This window comes from Channa argus, chromosome 19 (assembly GCF_033026475.1).
Source record: "Channa argus isolate prfri chromosome 19, Channa argus male v1.0, whole genome shotgun sequence".
NCBI classification, from domain to species: Eukaryota; Metazoa; Chordata; class Actinopteri; order Anabantiformes; family Channidae; genus Channa; species Channa argus.
The window spans coordinates 14,642,154-14,660,329 of NC_090215.1; the positions used below are offsets into that span (position 1 = coordinate 14,642,154).

An 18,176-nucleotide genomic window follows, 5' to 3' on the forward strand; every position below is an offset into this window, starting at 1 on the left:
GCAAAGACAAGACGTTTGAGAGAATCACTGATGCACACTACACGACAGTTTCCAAATTCAAATAACAAAATATCAACAATATGACCTTGTTCTCATTATTCTTTTATTATGAAGCACTTTTCAATTACAAGAGGTTTTGATCGATGCATCTTCTGCTCAGTTGACAACAGACAAAGCCAGTTTACAGTTGTAGATGTAAACAATAGACATAGTTTGAAAAAAATATTATTTCTAAAGAATATGTATATTAATACAGAATTATTAATACAGAACTTTTTGTATATTTTATATAATTTCACATGATAGCAATAGATGCATTATGAAAAAACTGTACCCAAAACCTGCAAAGTTTCGGTTTATGACAGAGGAGTGAAAATGTATTTTTTTAAACATTGAAATACTTAAATATAAGCTCAAGGTGTTCTCTAATGAGATAGATGAGCTGATTACTAACATATTTATTTACAATAGTGTCTTTTTGCAGTACATTCAAAAAAACAGTAAACAGTCCATCGAGCAAACAGGCTGCCAATGTTGCAATACATCACAGCAATGATCAATAACTTGCAACAGATACAGTATAATTCAGTGATGTCTGCAAAGAGTTTCTCTTTTCTATCTAGATAAAATACAGTATTGTATACATACGATCATACTGTCAAACCATAATTTGTACATTTGTCTAAATATACTGTATTTGACTAATGTAGGTATTTACACAAAAGACAGCTAATTATGTTTTCGTATTGCACTGATGTTTTGTTTCTCTACAGTAACATGAGTCTTTCAATAAGATTATGTGTATAATGTCAAAAGCCATACATAGCACATATGATAGAATTACAGTATATGCCATAAATGTAACAACTTATCAATCTGAACACAAGTCCAGAGTCAAAGCTGATAGAGAGCCCTCTGTCAAATTTTAAATGCACATTCAAGTCCAGGACTTTCATCTTTCTTATTGATAATGTTGCTTCGATGCAGCTGGGCGCTGCTGTTTCTAACCTCTCCGTGACTTCAAAGTCCAACACGAGTCAAAATCAGCACATCTCAAACTCTTCACAGATGTGAAAAGGATTTTGGCACATATCTGCTGGCAGTGATTCATGCACCTATCACAGACATGTTGTTTAAAAACTATATTATTCATGAAGTGCTGTTGGACCCCTTTCCAAAATCATTACCAAAATTATTTTCCGTTGCTACAAACCTGTTACCCTGGACTGTAAAAGGCACAATTTGGAGAATAGAAAGTACATAAATGCAGATAACAAGAAATGCAGAGAGGAGTAAAGAAAACTAATCAAAATCTTAACGAGGCTGATTCAAAACCTGAAAAGAGCCAATTCTACTATTTTCACTCATTTCGTGTTACGTTTTCTATTAAATAGTGTTTTCTTGAGATTTTTGGCAAAAAGTTCATAATGTAATATTATTTGGGACATTTTTGCAATGCTTTTTTGGCAACAGACAGTTACATTTGTTTTGAGAATCTGATGAGTTTTTCTTTATTATTTTGCTTGTATATGTAAAATTCTTTACTATAATGCATTGCAGGTTTTAATCGTAATAATTGGGTAATGTGATTAATTGACCATCACTACAGTTGGAGCTTATTTGTCTGTCAATTGTTGCAGCTCTATAATCTACACAATGAATGAGCAGCACATTCTTGGGAATGATTTAAAATTATACCGACAGTTAACTTGTAAAAACAGAATTTCTACTTTCTATTCACCTACATATTTAAATAATAAACACAAAATCCAACTGCCAAGAGGGAACAAACAAATCAAACAACCAAAATCACAGCAGAGTGGAAGAGAATGAGGCTTGTGTCATGCAGAGGAGGTTGGTGTTTGTGATCTTGTGTGGGATAATGGAAAAGATAAACTACTGTACAGTTAATGATGTGTAACTTTCACTTAGTCTCCGAAATGAAATCTTCACAATGTTGATGCTCTTTAAACCTCAAGAGGCATGTTCCCTAATAATGAAAAGATACAGTCAACAACAGTAACAGAGTCAAGACTACAGTCTACATCGCTGATGTGATGTGAGTTAAGCCCAGGTCGTGTGAATCTTCTTTCCCAATGTGGGAAATTGATGACAGTTCTACTGCTAGTCATGCCGGTTTACTAGTCCTCCCTGGGTCCTCCAAGGGAACAGGGGCCTCCCGCACAGTGCTTGGGGTCCGTTTGCTCCCTGACACCTTCTCCCCTTTCAGTTTGGCTGAGAGGCAGAAGTCTTTGAAGCAGCGTTTGAAGTTCTCATCCAGAAAGGCATAGAGCACCGGGTTGAGGCTGCTGTTGGTGTAGCCTAGAGCCACGCAGAAGAAGTAGGCAGCCATGATGGCTGTAGTTTCGGGCACACTCACAAGCGCCTTCACCAGGATGAAGATGTGAATGGGCGTCCAGCAGACCACAAACACAGCCACCACAACCACTACAAGTCTGGTGATTCGCCGAAGGTTGCGATCCTTTTCTCTGGAGCCGGACAACATTCGGACACTCTTCAGCCTCAGGAGCATGAGGGAGTAGCACACTGTGATGATGAGCACGGGCACAACGAAGGCAAAGACAAAAACACAAATCTTCATCAGCGTATCCCAGTACACGTATGGCTCTGGGAACTGCAAGGCACACTCAGTAATGTCTGCAAGAAGGAAGAACAAGGTTGGAAAAAAATTTAAATTAAGTGATAAAGTGCACTTTGGTTTTATCATAAATAAAATTCCACTTTGTCATATTCTGCTGTCAATTTAGCAAGTTAATATCTGCACAGCTAATCTGCACTCTAAAGGGAAATTTTTGATTCAAACTCAGCTTTTTTTTATCATCTATATTCAGGAAGAGTGACACATGATGTGTTGCTAATGGAAAACTCAGCACTGACAGATGGACTCGATAGAATATATTCTTGCTCCTAGAATATTATGCTTTAAGTGAAAAAGTGGCTGAAAGTTTCCAACTTTGCTGAGGGATGGTGAGAGCACTTCCTCACCGCTGTTCGTCTGGGTGCCTCCTAGAACAAAAGCAGGTATGCCTGCAGCTGAGGAGAGGATCCAGATGCACACGTTGATCATCTTGGCCTTGATCGGAGTGCGAAAGTCCAGGGCTTTCACCGGGTGGCACACAGCCACGTAGCGATCCACACTCATCATGGTGAGAGTGAAGATACTGGTGAACATGTTGTAGTAGTCGATAGAGATAAAGACTTTGCAAACAACCTCACCGAAGGGCCAGGTGTTCAGCAGGTAGTCCGTGCTCTGGAATGGCATCGTGGTGGTAACAAGAGCATCAGCGAGTGCCAGGTTGAAAATGTAAATGTTGGTGGCCGTCTTCATCTTTGTGTACCTGTTAAACATGCAGAACACAATGTTACCCTGTAATGGGGAGGAGACACAGATGGACAGAGCCATACATCCACACTGCCATGGCTGACTGTAGAACAGCTTTCTCCTATAGGCTCATTATGAATTAAACATTGTCCATTAGTTGGCTCTGCTTTTCTGAATCCATAATGTCCTTTTTATTCTGACTCACACCTCATTGTTATGTATAGCATGCCGCTGATTGCAGGCCATGTGTAATCATCTTGTTTTCACTTCATTAAATACTAATAGCATTAAAGCGATACGTGATGACTTTTGTTGAGGTAAATTTAAAGTTGTAATTTTTACAAGTGGTGAGGCCTACAACATATAATCGAGCATGGAGATTATAATAAGTGATTTCAGGAGTGGCCTTCCAATTTATGGAACTAGGCGAAATTATCATGGCTTGGAGAAAGTGATGAAATTTTAATATTTTTTTGATTAACCTGTGTAAAAGTGTAAAAATGTGGATTAAAGCTCACCAGTAGTCAACAGATTATCTTTACATTTAATGAACAAAAATGAGGATAGTATCGTTTTGGGGTGTGAAAAATTTAAATACCCTTGAGTATAAAATCTTCAGTTTTTTGCGTCAGGAAGGGCATCCGGTGTAAAAACTGTGCCAAATGATCCACTGTGGTGACCCTGAACTCACGGGATAAGCCGAAAGGAGTAGTAGATTAAAGACACTGTTGGTGTTTAATTAACAGTTTACACGTACAATGTAGTGACGGGAAGTGGTTCATTCGGTTCTGTGATGGGCGGCTGTAGCTCAGTTGGTGGAGCAGTCATCCACTAACCACGGGTTCAGTGGTTTACCTCCCGGTCCTCCTGGCTACTAGCTGAAGAGTCCCTGGGCAAGAAACTGAACCCTGTCTTCTGCTGAACTGTAAGTGGCTCTGGATTAAAGCATCTGCTCAACCACTAATTGTAAATGTGTTTAAACTCCTGATGACTAGAGAGGTGATCTGAGTTTCTCCTGCTCTGCTTGCAGAAAAAGTAAACTTATACTTATTCCTAATTTATGCATATGGGGGTGTGTTCTATTTACTATGACTTTGTTCCTAAAATTAGGTACAAAAAAATCTAAGAATATCGCATTTTGTACAGAACTGCAACACCTGTACTAACCCCTGTATACATCGGCAGATTTCTTTACAATACACAGCCCTGGCGTCAGTCTTCTCGTTAGTCTCTCCAAGAAAGCAAATATATTGTTCTTGAGCACAACAGTGTTCATTAGCTTGTTGCTACCTTTGCTGCCCTGGTCTACATGGTCTGTTTGTTGTTGGCCTGATGATGCACTTTGAGTTCATTAGAGTTTCCTTCCTTTCTGCTGTGGATGGTGGGCCACAAAACCAGAAACAAAGAGATAAAAGATGCTTATGTGCTCTGCAGAGTTGAGAGGAACTGCAGGGTTGGGTGGTCATTTGTAGGTTCATTACAAGCGACAATTTCACATTACAAATAGTAATACAATCTATAAAATATATAGATTAGTGCAGCTTTAATGGTACGCCAACCTATTTAAATACATAAACGGTGCACTGACATGTCAGGTACTTCTGCTAATGGTTTGCAGCTTGATGTGTAATATGTGGTTAACTTTGTGGATGAGTGTAATTCCAGATATTTGTTTACTCTAAATCAACATAATCTTCAACCATCATTTGCATCACCCTCCACTGACCAACTAAACAGTAAAAAGGTACTGAAAAGCAACTCAATCAATTTGAAATGAGGTAATTGTTGTCTATAGTCTGAAGCACTGCTGGATTTCACCTAACATTGGAGATTTGTTGCTCTCACACACACCATAAATAACACCCAATGTAGCACACACAGACTATCAGCTTGACAGAGCTCTGCTCTGCAGCTCAACTGTGATTAATATCATGTCCACCAGACTACAGTATGAGAATGATATCCATATGAGTATTGTTATTATATTTTGGAGGTTTTGAGAGTTACCAAATTCATAAAATGCGCTAATTTGAAGATTAGTGACACCTCTTGACTAATGAAGGGGAAGAAATAGAAAATACAGTATATTGTCTTTCGTTACACTTTCAATGAGAAATGCCTTTATTAACACGATTCATCTTTCTTCCAGGTTTTTTTCTTTATGAACGAATTATGCAAATTAATTCCATAAACTGACCATATAAGTGGATTTCGAAGCAACATGCCTTGTTTCTGCGAAGGACTTGCCTCTGGAAACGCTGATATAGACCAGATGGCCTGGAGGTCACATTAAAAGCCCAAGAGTTGGTGCCAGTGCCTCTTCCACAAGCAATAACATTCAGAGAGACAGTGGAGAGACACATTCTTCTGCTTGGGACTCTGTTTGTGTTTTTTAATCTATAACCTTTATTGCATAATTAGGCTTTTCTGTCTTTAAAAAACAAACAAACATCTCAACATTTTTCAGTCAACATAGGATTCACGTTTCCACTTCATTTACTACTTTAAATGATTATTCCTCATGCGTTGTTATGTAAACTTATTATTCATCACATGCTCATGTGCCAAGTGTGAATTTTAAGAGCTTAGAGAAAGAACAAACGTTACTTTACCTGATGATGACATACATGACGAGACAGTTGCCAAACAAGCCGACCACAAACACCACTGAGTAGACTGCAGTGATGATGGGGATGATGGGAGACATGCTCTCCTGCTCCCAGCTGATGTTGTGGGTCACATTACGGTTCTCCGAGTATCCGGACGCCCAGGAGGAAGAATTCACCGGACAGTCTTCCAGCAGCGTGGAGAGGCACGTATTGTCTTTAAAAATTTCAAACGGGGTGCTTTCCATTTTGGCACCTGTTTGCCAGAGAAGATGCCTCAAAATGAGACTTTAAAGTGGATAAATGTGGCAAAAGCTTAAATCTACAATCAGAAATGCATTTACTAATAAGATGGGCAAATAGTAATAAGGTAATAAGGTGAAGGTAATAAGCCACAGTAACGCATGCAAAGCAACGTTTGATTCCCCATAATTAAATTAATGTAAAAACATAAAAAACTTTTACCTGATCTGGAGCCACTTGTAGATCAAGCAAAACATAATCGGTAATCAACACAAGCTCCAGACGTTCAGGAAAAAAAAAAACAGCCACTGTAAACACATCACTGTAACGTGAAGCTCGCAGGTTACTCACCTTTTATTGTAACCCGAATAATCGAACGGACCCTGGAGAAATAAATGGATCCTCCCTGTTATAATTCAGCTCGCCTTGTTTTGTTGCCTGGGTGAAGGTTTCCGCTCATCAAAGTTTGTGGATGGTACTGCGCGTCTGGAGAGGAGCAGCAGTGGCTTTGCGGATACTCGTGCGCACGCATTGATGGAGAGGTGGCGCGCAATCAGGCTAGACCCACCGCGCGCATTCACGCAGACGCACGCACGCAAACGCACACACATACACACACAGTCAACCTTCACCTAAAATCCGACATGACAGAGCGATGACTATAACCTGCAGGCACACACGCAGCTTCCCACAGTCATATGTCGGAGTCTAAACTGTTGAGCTACTTCAATCAAGACATCTCCGATTTTGTTCGTTGGGGGTGATTTGAAGAGGGAAAGACACAATTAAAATGACATTTGTATCACAGAAACTTGTCTTCTCACAAAGTACACTTCCTGTCCCATATGGCTGTACTCAGATTCAGTAGTTCCTTAGGGCAAAAATCACACTGCCAGGTGCAATTTTTGAAGGAAATCAGACAAACTTCCTTCATTTTTGCATGTTCCCACTCACACTGTTTGAGGCTGAGATAAATGCACAATACAATAGATCAATCCGGTGATATTTAGCCCTGGGTGGCTGCAGGGAATGGGCCATAACCACCGGCACCTGACACAGTGCTGCACATTTCAGGGCATTTCTGCTTTAGTGGACAGAGTACAGGGACAGAACATGGATGATATATAACCAAAGGCTACAGCAAGCAGGATTAAAACCAGCCAAGCAGAATGACCCATCATTTCACCTCTGAAGTCGTTTTAAAATACTGACAAAACTTTCTTTTTAAATGTCACCTCGGTTGTTTTTCTATTAGATTTCACACTATAGTCCAATTTAACCAATGCTGGATAAAATAGTGTTTTACTCTAGAAACAGATGTTCTTGTTGTACATTGTTGCTTTTGTTACTCTAAAGCCTGTACTGGTTTTATTTTATTTAATGGATCCCCTGCAGTGTGTTTGCAAAGACACATAGCACTTGTGTCTCTCATTTGTCCTGCAACACTGGCACCACAGGCTGTTAGTGAACAAAGTTTTATGATAACCTATGGAATGTGTTACATGATGTCTGTGTTGCATCTATTTCTAATTCTGAAATGTGTTTGAGGGACCTGTAGGGGCCCTTTAGCTCAAAAAGTAACTTCAAAGTTTTAATATTGCTAAATTAAACTTAATAACAAGGTAATAACTTTTAAGGAGTCAGCTACAGAAAATAACACATACTCCAGACAATGATTTCACAGACTCCAGGTGTTAAACTTGAATAAACATAATGGAACTATAGACTACATGGAATTGTTGCAAATGTCCCAATGGTTAATTTTGGGACATTTCTACAGATGAAAATAAAAACAAATAAAGCCACAATTAAGTAGATAAAACATTATAAAACACGTGGGATCGAATAAAACATGTAAAATGTAGTTAATGGCAATAAAGTGTTCTAATCTAAAGGCTAAGTGGTAAGTGCTCTCTGGCATTTGACCCAAAACATCAATTACATCACTTTATATTATATATATATATATATATATATATATATATATATATATATATAAAAGTATTATAATGATTTATTTATATTATGTTTTCCATTTGTGCCAAAGGCAGTAAATGTTGAGGATGCACTAGCTCCGGGTACACAAGAAAACACAATATAATAACATATTAGGATGATGCTTTATGTGAACATTATGTAACAGCGATTTACACTGGGTGATTTTATGAGTCATCCTCAGTCATTTAATTGGTGAAGTCGCCAATCGACTACAGTACAGCTAATGTCTGAGGATGTAAAAAGCCTCATTTGTTGAGTCCTCGAGGCTCTTAGATTTTTGAGCTTTTGTCAGTGAATATGAAGAGAAAAAAATATGAAAATCCAAATATTATTGCACAAAATTCAATAATTTGAAGTTTGGCTCCTGACTCAGACTAATGAGAAGTAAATTAGCTCATTTCTACTATTTGTTTCCAATTTATGTATAGTGAGAAATTTCTGCAGACAGCAACATGTCAACGAATTAGAGCTTATGTTGTTAAGGAAATTGGAAAAGTACCCAAATGAATATATTTCTTCACCCTAATTCTGTGAATTCTCTTTTTATACAAAAGCTATAAAATTACATCTTACATCAAAACTGCTAAGCCTATTAAAATATTATCTTTATGTACAGTTTGTGAATGTTGAGTTTTAAATCCGCGAAGGCCAAACTCAGTCAGTGTAAACATGTGGCACTTTCTCCTAAAGCTAGAAACTGGAAAAAATGATTTTTGAATGTATTGAATGTTAATTAGACTACTTCATTTTGGAGTGACAGCTCAGCGTTTGCACCCTGTGGCTTGAAAAGTTATTAGTTCATTTGTCGTCCATTGAGTGGTTGATGCATTAGCAGATTTGCCAACTTTCCTAAACAGGGCAACACAAGCTCACAGAATAATCAAACTTTCTTGGGCCTTAGAAATAACAGATCAACATTGGTATGAGATCAAGGGGCACAGGCTTAGTTTCATGGAGACATTTTAGTTTTTTAGTGGCCAAAAAACCTAAAAACAAACAACACTTGTGCACATTCCTTTCCATTTCACCTTTCTCGTTATCATCACTTGTGCATAAAAGTCTAAAAAACGTACATTTGGTGTCGGCTATATCCCATGACTTTTTCCTCAGATTTTCAATATATTTTACATAATTCAAGAAAATGCAGCTAATATATATTAACCTGAAGGACAGACTCTCTAATGTGAATCCTTTTCAAATCCCACCTGAGATTCAGTTTGTCAAATGGGGAAACCGTTCAGACAGAGCAATGCTTAAACAAGTCATGCCCGAAGCTACGTGTTAAGTTAAATTTTCATCTGCATTGCTCGGGATTCGCACAATAAAGCCAAAAAAATAAATAAAAATCAGTTTGTCAAGTTGGAGCTAACTTAAATAATGTTGCTGTCTTAGTTAATGTACCATATGCTTCATAATTTCAAAAAAGATAAATGGATTAGTTACAGATTTTTCTAATTATCTTAGCTCAGCTGTCGCTTACACGTTGCTTCTTCTTTGGAAAATGGCTGTAATACCCAGAGGTAAATGTTACTGTTTAAAGTCAGCTACTACCATTCAGGAGACAAAATAGTGATTCTCAGTTCAGACTCATTTTAGTTTCTATTTAGTTTGATATGTTTCTCCTAAAATTCACTAAGAGAAGTAGCTGAGGCAGGAGCCATCCTTAAAACATAAGCAACATGCATCCAATGGCTCATTTCTCTGTACTTAGGAGAAAAAAATAGGAATAGGAATAAAAAAAAAAAACAACCCTGAACATTATAATCCTCATGCTTTGAAAAGCTTATTGTAGTTTATTGTAAAATGAGAAGTAATATACTATGTATATAGACCAATACTTTATGCCACAGCAGCTGCGCATGTTATTCTTCAAAGGAGGAAAAAATAGGATCCACCTGCTTCACGTCTGTAGGATAAATCAGTCTCACCTAATTTTCAAAATGAAGTTTATTTAAAACATACCAGAAACTGAAACATAGACAAACTATAAACTAAATGAGGCTGAAATGAGAGTAAGAATTTTAACTCCTGAAAAACTCCTGTAAAATTCTTCTCTATGTAAAGTTTTGATTAAAACTCTGAACATGGAAAATCTTTTTTTTTTTTTTGATATTTGCATTCAGTGATGATATTTATATCTCAGGTCATGATGTGATTTTTAAATGTTAGACAATGTTGTGGAGTTTTGCTTTAATCCACTCTGGTCCCCTGCTCCAATCATGTGCACACATCTGTCTTGAGGTGAGTTGTGCAGCAAGGCATTGGTTCAGGAAATCAGTAATCGCTCATACACAATCAGCCACATCAACTTGTGTGCTGGCAAACCTCCTGCTGAAGTGCCCTTGATGAAATCACAGACTCCTCTTTAAGCTCCACCTTGTCCTGACCCCTGACCTTATGCTGCAGAAGGATAAGCAAAAATCAATACATCGCATTGACATTTAAATTAAATCTCAACCTTCTTCCACACTGAGCTGAGCTTATAGAAATATACACGTGAACAGACACAACACTGTCCGATTCTTAGAATCACAAGTGCTTACCCACAGGGAGGGATTAAACAGATTTAAATGATTACTTTGAAATCTCAGCAACACAAGACATCAGATGTGACCAGTGCTTTGTGCTATTTTGAGAGTAAAGATAGAAACTTGGGATTTGTGGCTCCTCCTTTTACAACTGTTTTCATGCTTTGGTCAGCTTTAAAAGAAAAACAACAATCACACATCCACTTCTAGCAACACATCTCTGACTCATTGATGTTTCTTGCCTGAGTACCATCAGTACCATGCAACAAAACACATATCAACTTCTGACTTCTGGCTAATTGATCCCACTGATTAGTCATGTACTGATGATGACATTCACACTTTGCTCATAATTTGCATCTTTGGGGGGGGGCGGGTGTAGTATCTTTCACAGCTTAGTTTAAAGTCACAGGCATTAAAAGGCCAGATGGACGCCACATATTTGTTCGCCTGCACAGACATGTAGCAGGTCAAAGACAAATATTAAGAACTAATTCAAGTTTTTGAAGTCCTTGGAATTATGTATATAGTATTAGGATTTCTGAGTCAGGCCAGTGTTCTCCCTAAATACTTAAATTCAACAAGGAAATGCAATTTACTGTTACTGCAAGATGTCAAAGTGACCAAAAGTCTTGTAAAAAGTTTACTGTTCTTATGTCCTTGTGCCATTTCTGTGCGCACATACCCACAAACCTGTATCATTTTATTTGAAAAACCTCAAATCAAAACCTCATCATGCTTTTTTTCACATAACCAGAACGATCTTTATAATTCAAAACAAGAACAACATCCTGGAAATGATGAAACCCTGAATGTTATGTATTCGGTTAATCATTTTTCTTTGCTGATTTCCACAATCCCTGGGCATCACTACCCATAAATGTTAAATCCTTTTGCAAATTGTCATATCATATGTATCATAACAGAGGTCATCACTATAATGTCTGGTGACAAATGAGCTCTCTTTTCTGTATGAGTAAGCATCCACCTACAATGATTCGCTTGGAAACACGAGGCAGAGATAGAAAATGTGTAGGATGTGTAGAGGACAGCAGCTATTTCCAGCTGGAGTTTTTCCCTGCTGGTTAAAGAATGTGTATGTGGGAGTGGATGCGGTAATGTGTTTATGCATGAAAGGAAAAGAAAAACCACCGGTACCTTCACATGGCTGACGTTACTAAGGAGAATCCTAATGGGATAAAAAATCAAATAAAATAGAATGTGTATCTGATGGGGTTTCGTAATGAAAAATATCAATAGTAACAAAAACGTCTGACTGACAGAAGTTGTTAAACAGACAATGGGCCTTAGGCTAGAATAAGTCTGATTAATTCTTTTGTGGTACACAGGATTCAAGTGATATAACATCATTTCAACGAAATTCTCAAGTGGCCCCATAATACGTGACATGATCAGATTGATTGCCTTTCTTCACATATTTGTTTGACTAAAGAGTTTGTGTGGCTTCAGCTGACACATTTGTCCAGTGAACATTAATGGGCAAAAATGACAGATTTCGTGTTTTAAATTTAAACTACAACACAATGACAGCTGTTTCAAACTGCCTGAAAAAGTCGTCACTATCCGACACATAATTTAATTTAAGTTAGATTTTAAGTAAAAAAAAAAAAAAAAAGCCAAGTTTAATGTTACCTTTAAAAAAATTACATTTCAAAATAAAACATCAGTTTAATTACTTTCAGAATAAATAGGGTCCAAGGAGATGCTGATTTAACCTTGATAAACTTGATTTAACAGCCCGTTCTCATTCCCATGGTGTCAAAAAGCACCACTCTGACCAGTACTTTTGCATTACATGCTGATGCTTGGGGTATCGTTTCTGCTAGTTATCGAGTCATGGAGCTTTCAGTGAAGTATGATGGAAACCCCACTGCTTTAATTGGTGACACCTAAAACAATGACGTAGTGTATATAAAGTGAAAATCGTTTGGTATGGTGGTGGACAGGGTGGTGGGTGGTACAATAAGAACTGATGTTGTCTCTTAGCATAAAGTTACCCTGAAGTAGTTTTCTCTAAGCTTAGCTGCATAAAGTTGCTCTCGTGGCTTCGAATGGTAGCATCCAGTCTGGAGTTCCAGCAGTGACAGGAAAGAGTACCTGTGGCGTCAGGAGGAGACACCAAAGGAACTAAAAATGTGCTGCAATTTGACGCCTTGGGAAGAATAATTAGCTCATGCTGTGGGATGAGAACGTGTTGGTGAAAGCAATAAAGAAGGCAGCACTGGGGTGATATGAGAGCAGAGTGGATTCTCAGTAAGTGTTAATAGGTTTATACATCAGGCCAAGATCTTCATCTGATTTAAAAGCAGAAAAATAGGACAATCACAATAATCTTGTAGGAGCCATGACAAGAGAACTACTAGTTCTCTACTAGTCAAACTAAGGAATAATGAGTCCTAATGGGAGAATGCACGGAGAAAACAAAACAGGTCCCCAAACAGATCCCTGAGGAACTCCACGACTGAGTGGAGCAGACCCAAATATTTATATTCGGTGAATGTTGTGAGGTATGAGAAAAGCTATGTTGTGCCTTATGTCCTGACATATTTGTTTAGATGGAGTCCTGAAACATGGTTTTCACCGTGATCAGACTGCAGGAAACTAACTCTGAGACGATCGCTCCCTGTCTCTGTGCTGTGCCTTTGGTGAAAAGCCCACTGACTTTTATCAAATAAATTGTCTTCCTCCAAGAAATCCTCAAGTTGCTTATACACAATCTTTTATAGGAATTTAGAAACTAACTTTGAGATGGATCTGTGGCAGTGTCAAGATCTTTAAAAAGTGGTTAAATAAACGCGACTTTGACATGACTTGGATCATAGTCTAAAGTAAAAGAAGCAAAAAGGACAATGTAATTCATTAAATCTTACCCACTTAATTGCAAACCTACAGATTTTTGAATGCAGCACATCCATACTGTAGGTGTTTATGTGATCCTCACTTTGAGTTGTGGAGTCAGTGGGGAACACTGTTTTTGATCTATAACCTAGAAGAACAGCTGATCATATCTAAAAAATGCTGAATGTGCACAGTGAGAAAGAGGGACATATACAATCAATGACCAAGGTACTGAAGGGTCCTCTACATCACAGAGACAGAGAGAGGGGAAAGCTGCCGGATCCTGGCGTTGATGTTGTGAAAAAGCTGTGGATGGAGGCAGGAGAGATGGATAGAGGCCAGAAATGATGGGGCAGGGGAGGACAAGCGACGTTCACGGAGAGAGAAAAACTCATTACTCATGGCTTTTGTTCTCTGATGTAAACTAATAAATCATTTAAATGTAACACTTGATTTTTAAATATCAAAACCAAGTGGACAATAAATTAAAGCTAATCACAGACTGGCATGAATGAGCCTGTCCTCGTGAGAAACTAATTTCATTTAATGAAAAGCATCATTTGCACTATGTCAGTGTAGAGCTGCAGATTAAAAACTGAATCTTAAAAGTTACTGTCAACATTGTGCTCAACCATATCCAAGAACCTACTCTTTTATTATTTACTTATAGCATAATTCCGATTCATTACATCCTTCTTATGTTTGGCTCTCAATATCAACAAAAACACTACTAAATGTAACTCCAGCAATTTAGTATTTCCTTTGGGTTTAGAGGCTCACATGAAACACATCAGGGAACTCACATTTTTCATAATGCAATTCCTTAGCGTCTGTTATCATCCGACATCCTTTTTTGTCAGATAAACTTTAAACTCCACAAACTCCACATCTGCTGCATCTGCTTAATAACCCTGATGATATTAACAGTGCTATTTTTTCTTTTCTTTTCCTCTCAGGGCCAAAAGGGAAATTATTTACCTGTTTTCCACAATAGTGGTCATCATGGTGAGCAAACTTAATACATTTTAAACTGGAAAAGAAAAATCCTATACAAATTGCATTTGGAACAGAAAAATGAAGGTTACTGCACATGCAATGTTTATTAAAACAGGAATATGTCAGATGTGCTAAATTCTTGTTTTTGCTTACAAATAAAGTCAATTAGAAAATCAGGATAAACTGTTTGTTTATTTGATTGTCAGTCAGTGGGGCTGCACTCTTGATTTTGTTGTAGCCTTATTCCGGTGCTCCCAGATCTCCGTAATGATTTCGATAATTACAAGGTTATCATCAATGGGAGGAAACTTCACATATGTTCCTCACATGTAGCTAGAGCTGCTTGTGTGGAGGCAAACCACTAAAAGAGTGTGTTATTAAAAAAAGCTCTGCACTGAGTTGAACAAACATGTCATATATAAAATAAAATGTGATAGAAACATCAAATGGAGAAACACATGACAAAGCCACTGGAGCCTGGTGTTACACGGAGAAAACGCCAAAACTCAGTAAAAAAATCTTCCTGTCTCAAAGAGTCGGGCGTGTTTTCTGCAGTGAATGATTTGCCCTTCGGTCTTGAAACTCGTTTAGCATCAGTGGTCAGCATAGAAGCTCACTGCAGATACATTCAAACTACAAAAAGGCAAACACACAACATCTTTACACATTGTGTCAGATATAATCCCCATTTATTAGGTGAGGTCTTATGTACAAGGTGCCCGGTCCTCTCTGCATGTCGCTCACGGTACATTAAAACCTCTTGCTGTGATCTTCCACCAACAGTCACCAAGGGAACCACTGCCTTTTTGATGGATCCCTGTGACTTAATGAGAAGTGAGAGCTGCCAATATACGGGATCAATAGGCATGTTGATGAATATCTCAGCAGCTTCACTTCACAGACACACATTTTCATTCTCGACTCAGAGCCACTAATACTTGGTCTGTTTTCAGAGCCCTAAAAACACACACAAGTATGAAAGACCAAGCAAAAAACAAACCAATAAACAAACAAACAAACAAACAAACAAAAAAACAGGGCTATGTGATAATGAAATAAAAGTCTTAGCATTTTCTTTTATTATTGGCTTTGCCTATAGTGTCAGGACTGACTTCAACTCCATAACTGCAATTCCCGAAACATTAAATAAAGCATAAAAATGTTTTACTCTTGCTTCTAGAGTTAGTTTGTTGATAAAAACAATATTGTACATGCAATAAAAACCTGGAATGTTTAAAAGAAAAAGGGGATATTTCACTAATCCAACATCAGTCAGTCACTATCAAAATTGCTGTATACTGTACAGTCATTGGACAACAGCAGTATACGGGGCACAATCACTGCAGAAAAACAAAATTTACATTTGGGTTTTGAGGTAATCACCACATACAGACATCAAAACATTAGTTCAGACACCATGCAGTGACTTCATGTGCAGTAGTACAGTATATAGGGCATATTATGGCACAGACATTAATGTTAAGTTGGCATTAGATGTATCTATGATACATCTAGATGTATTTGTATTTGTGAGAACAGATGGCTACAAGTGAAAAATATCAGAGACCCTCACAGTTGCCTCCCCGACACTACAGTGAAATAAAGATGCCTTTTTTGAATTCACCACATGTGTTGGTTGATCATTTTGACAAACAAAGAGAAAACAGGATTGTTATTACCAGCATGTAGAAAAATCAGAAGCATTTTCCAAGTAGAATGATACTAATCACAACTGCCCCCTGTGGCCCGTAGAACTGATTTTTATTACTAGTTTACATGGAGGTACCCTCAGCTGACTTCTTATGCTTTTATACATCAACCACTGCATAGATCATACTGCATTCATTAAATTTACCATTGAGACAAAGAAGAACAGAGACGCATAATTTGTTTTATGCACCCAACGTGTAGTTCCACATTAATATAATTATTTGTTTGAGAGGCCTTTGGTTCACATGAATGTACTTATAAATTAACACAGCCCACACAACATCCTCACAATAAGACTTGAAAAAGGATAGCTGGGGACAATTGTATTACCACTCGGAGAAAATGAAATAATAAAACTAATTTGCTTCGCTTATTCACAAGTTAATATGGGAAATAGATGACTCACTTCAGCAATATCATATCTTTTAATTTAAGTTCAAAACAAGTCGTGTATTTTCAGAGTAAAAACAGATAAAATCTCAGCATTTTATTAAATGTGTTTTATTACTTTCTGCAGTCAAAAACTTGTTAATGAAGTCCATCACACCATTGTGTGATGGTGTTTTCTGTATTAAAATGTCAGAAAGATAAGTATTTGATCCAAATCCAGACAAATGAAGTGAAATAATTTTATTAGAAGAAATGATGATTACAAAGTTTACAGGAAGTTAACAGGCACTGGGCAATGGGTAGCAAGTATTACCAGCAGCATGCCAATACATGACAACCCGGCATTGTTGGCTGGTTTAAATACTGAAAACAGGTGTGTGTGTGTGGGAAAGAGCAGGTGAGTGGAAGTGGAACGGCAGCAGGAACACACCTAGTGGCTGCATCAGGAATGGCAGTTTGTACGTTTTATGTGATGGAAAGAGCCTGAAGAAGGTGATAATGTGGTAGATAGTAATAGGACTGGTTAGGGAAATGTCACAATAAACTAGACCAACATTTACAGTTTATGGCTGCCTCATCTTTGCAAGTACTAGATTTATACAAAATGTCATACTACATTAAGCAGCTTGCAGGCTTCAAACACCTGCAAGCTATGAAACCGAAATCGCCAAAGAACCCAGAACACAGAGCCGTCCCCATTCGGACACTCAAACCAACAGTGAGTTGTCTCTTTGTCAGTCTAAAAACTGGATTGGGTTTTTCATCTGTGCACTCTAACTTTCACTGGTGTCCAAAAACAATTAATACACATTGGCCAGAAGCACCTCTCTACTATGGTGAAACATTTTGTGATTCCAAAAAAGCTTGAGTGAGAAACATAACAAATCCTGCCCTAAATGCTCGTAACTGCCAAAACTCTTACAGCGGGCTGACGTAAGCCACGGCCCATGTACAAGGTCCCTGCCAGAATTATAGTGTTTGGGTGTTCTTCAGCCTGTATGAGGGTTTGCGGCAATTTTTATTTTGGAACATTAAATAAAAGCACTGTTTAAAATTTATAATGTGTTCATAATTGCATTTGTGGAACACGGAAGTCTACGCCTCAGACCAAATGATCAGGTTGCAGATTGACTGAAATCATGCGTGAATGGAAGCAATTAATTATTGGTTTTGGTGTGTGTATGAGGATTGTTAAAAATATCATGAATTGGTTAAAGGATCAAAGTGATGCTTTGTTGCAGTCAGACTAAATGCTTTTTGTACTGCAAGACTGGATACATTGGTAAAAACAAATACATTATCTAAGATCATTACATCATTCCTTATGACTTGCAAACATTCTCTCAATATGTAATATGTAATCACACTGCAATTTAATTTTTTCACTGCAGTTTAATTGTATAGAAACTTAATTTTGAGAAAACAGGAATGTGCATGCAGAGTTACGATTATGTATCTCTATTAATATTTGAAGATGATCGATTACTCTGCAGCCGAAAGAAC

At 37.7% G+C, this 18,176-nt stretch overlaps 1 protein-coding gene across 1 annotated transcript; it reads right to left on the minus strand.

Annotated features, from left to right (window-relative positions):
- Nucleotides 1-96: 96 nt before the first annotated feature.
- Nucleotides 97-6,713, minus strand: LOC137105030 (delta-type opioid receptor-like). The gene is made up of 4 exons (XM_067486985.1): nt 6,544-6,713; nt 5,956-6,205; nt 3,007-3,359; nt 97-2,658 (listed from the first exon to the last, which is right to left on the minus strand). The coding sequence occupies exons 2-4, from the start codon at nt 6,195-6,197 to the stop codon at nt 2,129-2,131; spliced, it is 1,125 nt and encodes a 374-aa protein (XP_067343086.1). The 5' UTR covers nt 6,198-6,205; nt 6,544-6,713; the 3' UTR covers nt 97-2,128.
- Between the last annotated feature and the right edge of the window lie 11,463 nt (nt 6,714-18,176).

Excerpts from the sequence above, each read along its gene's own strand:
- LOC137105030 (XM_067486985.1), bottom strand. The coding sequence starts at position 6,197 with ATGGAAAGCACCCCGTTTGAAATTTTTAAAGACAATACGTGCCTCTCC. Across the intron at positions 3,360-5,955 it reads GTCATGTATGTCATCATCAG|GTACACAAAGATGAAGACGG; the intron begins GTAAAGTAACGT and ends CATGTTTAACAG. Across the intron at positions 2,659-3,006 it reads AGGCACCCAGACGAACAGCG|ACATTACTGAGTGTGCCTTG; the intron begins GTGAGGAAGTGC and ends TCCTTCTTGCAG.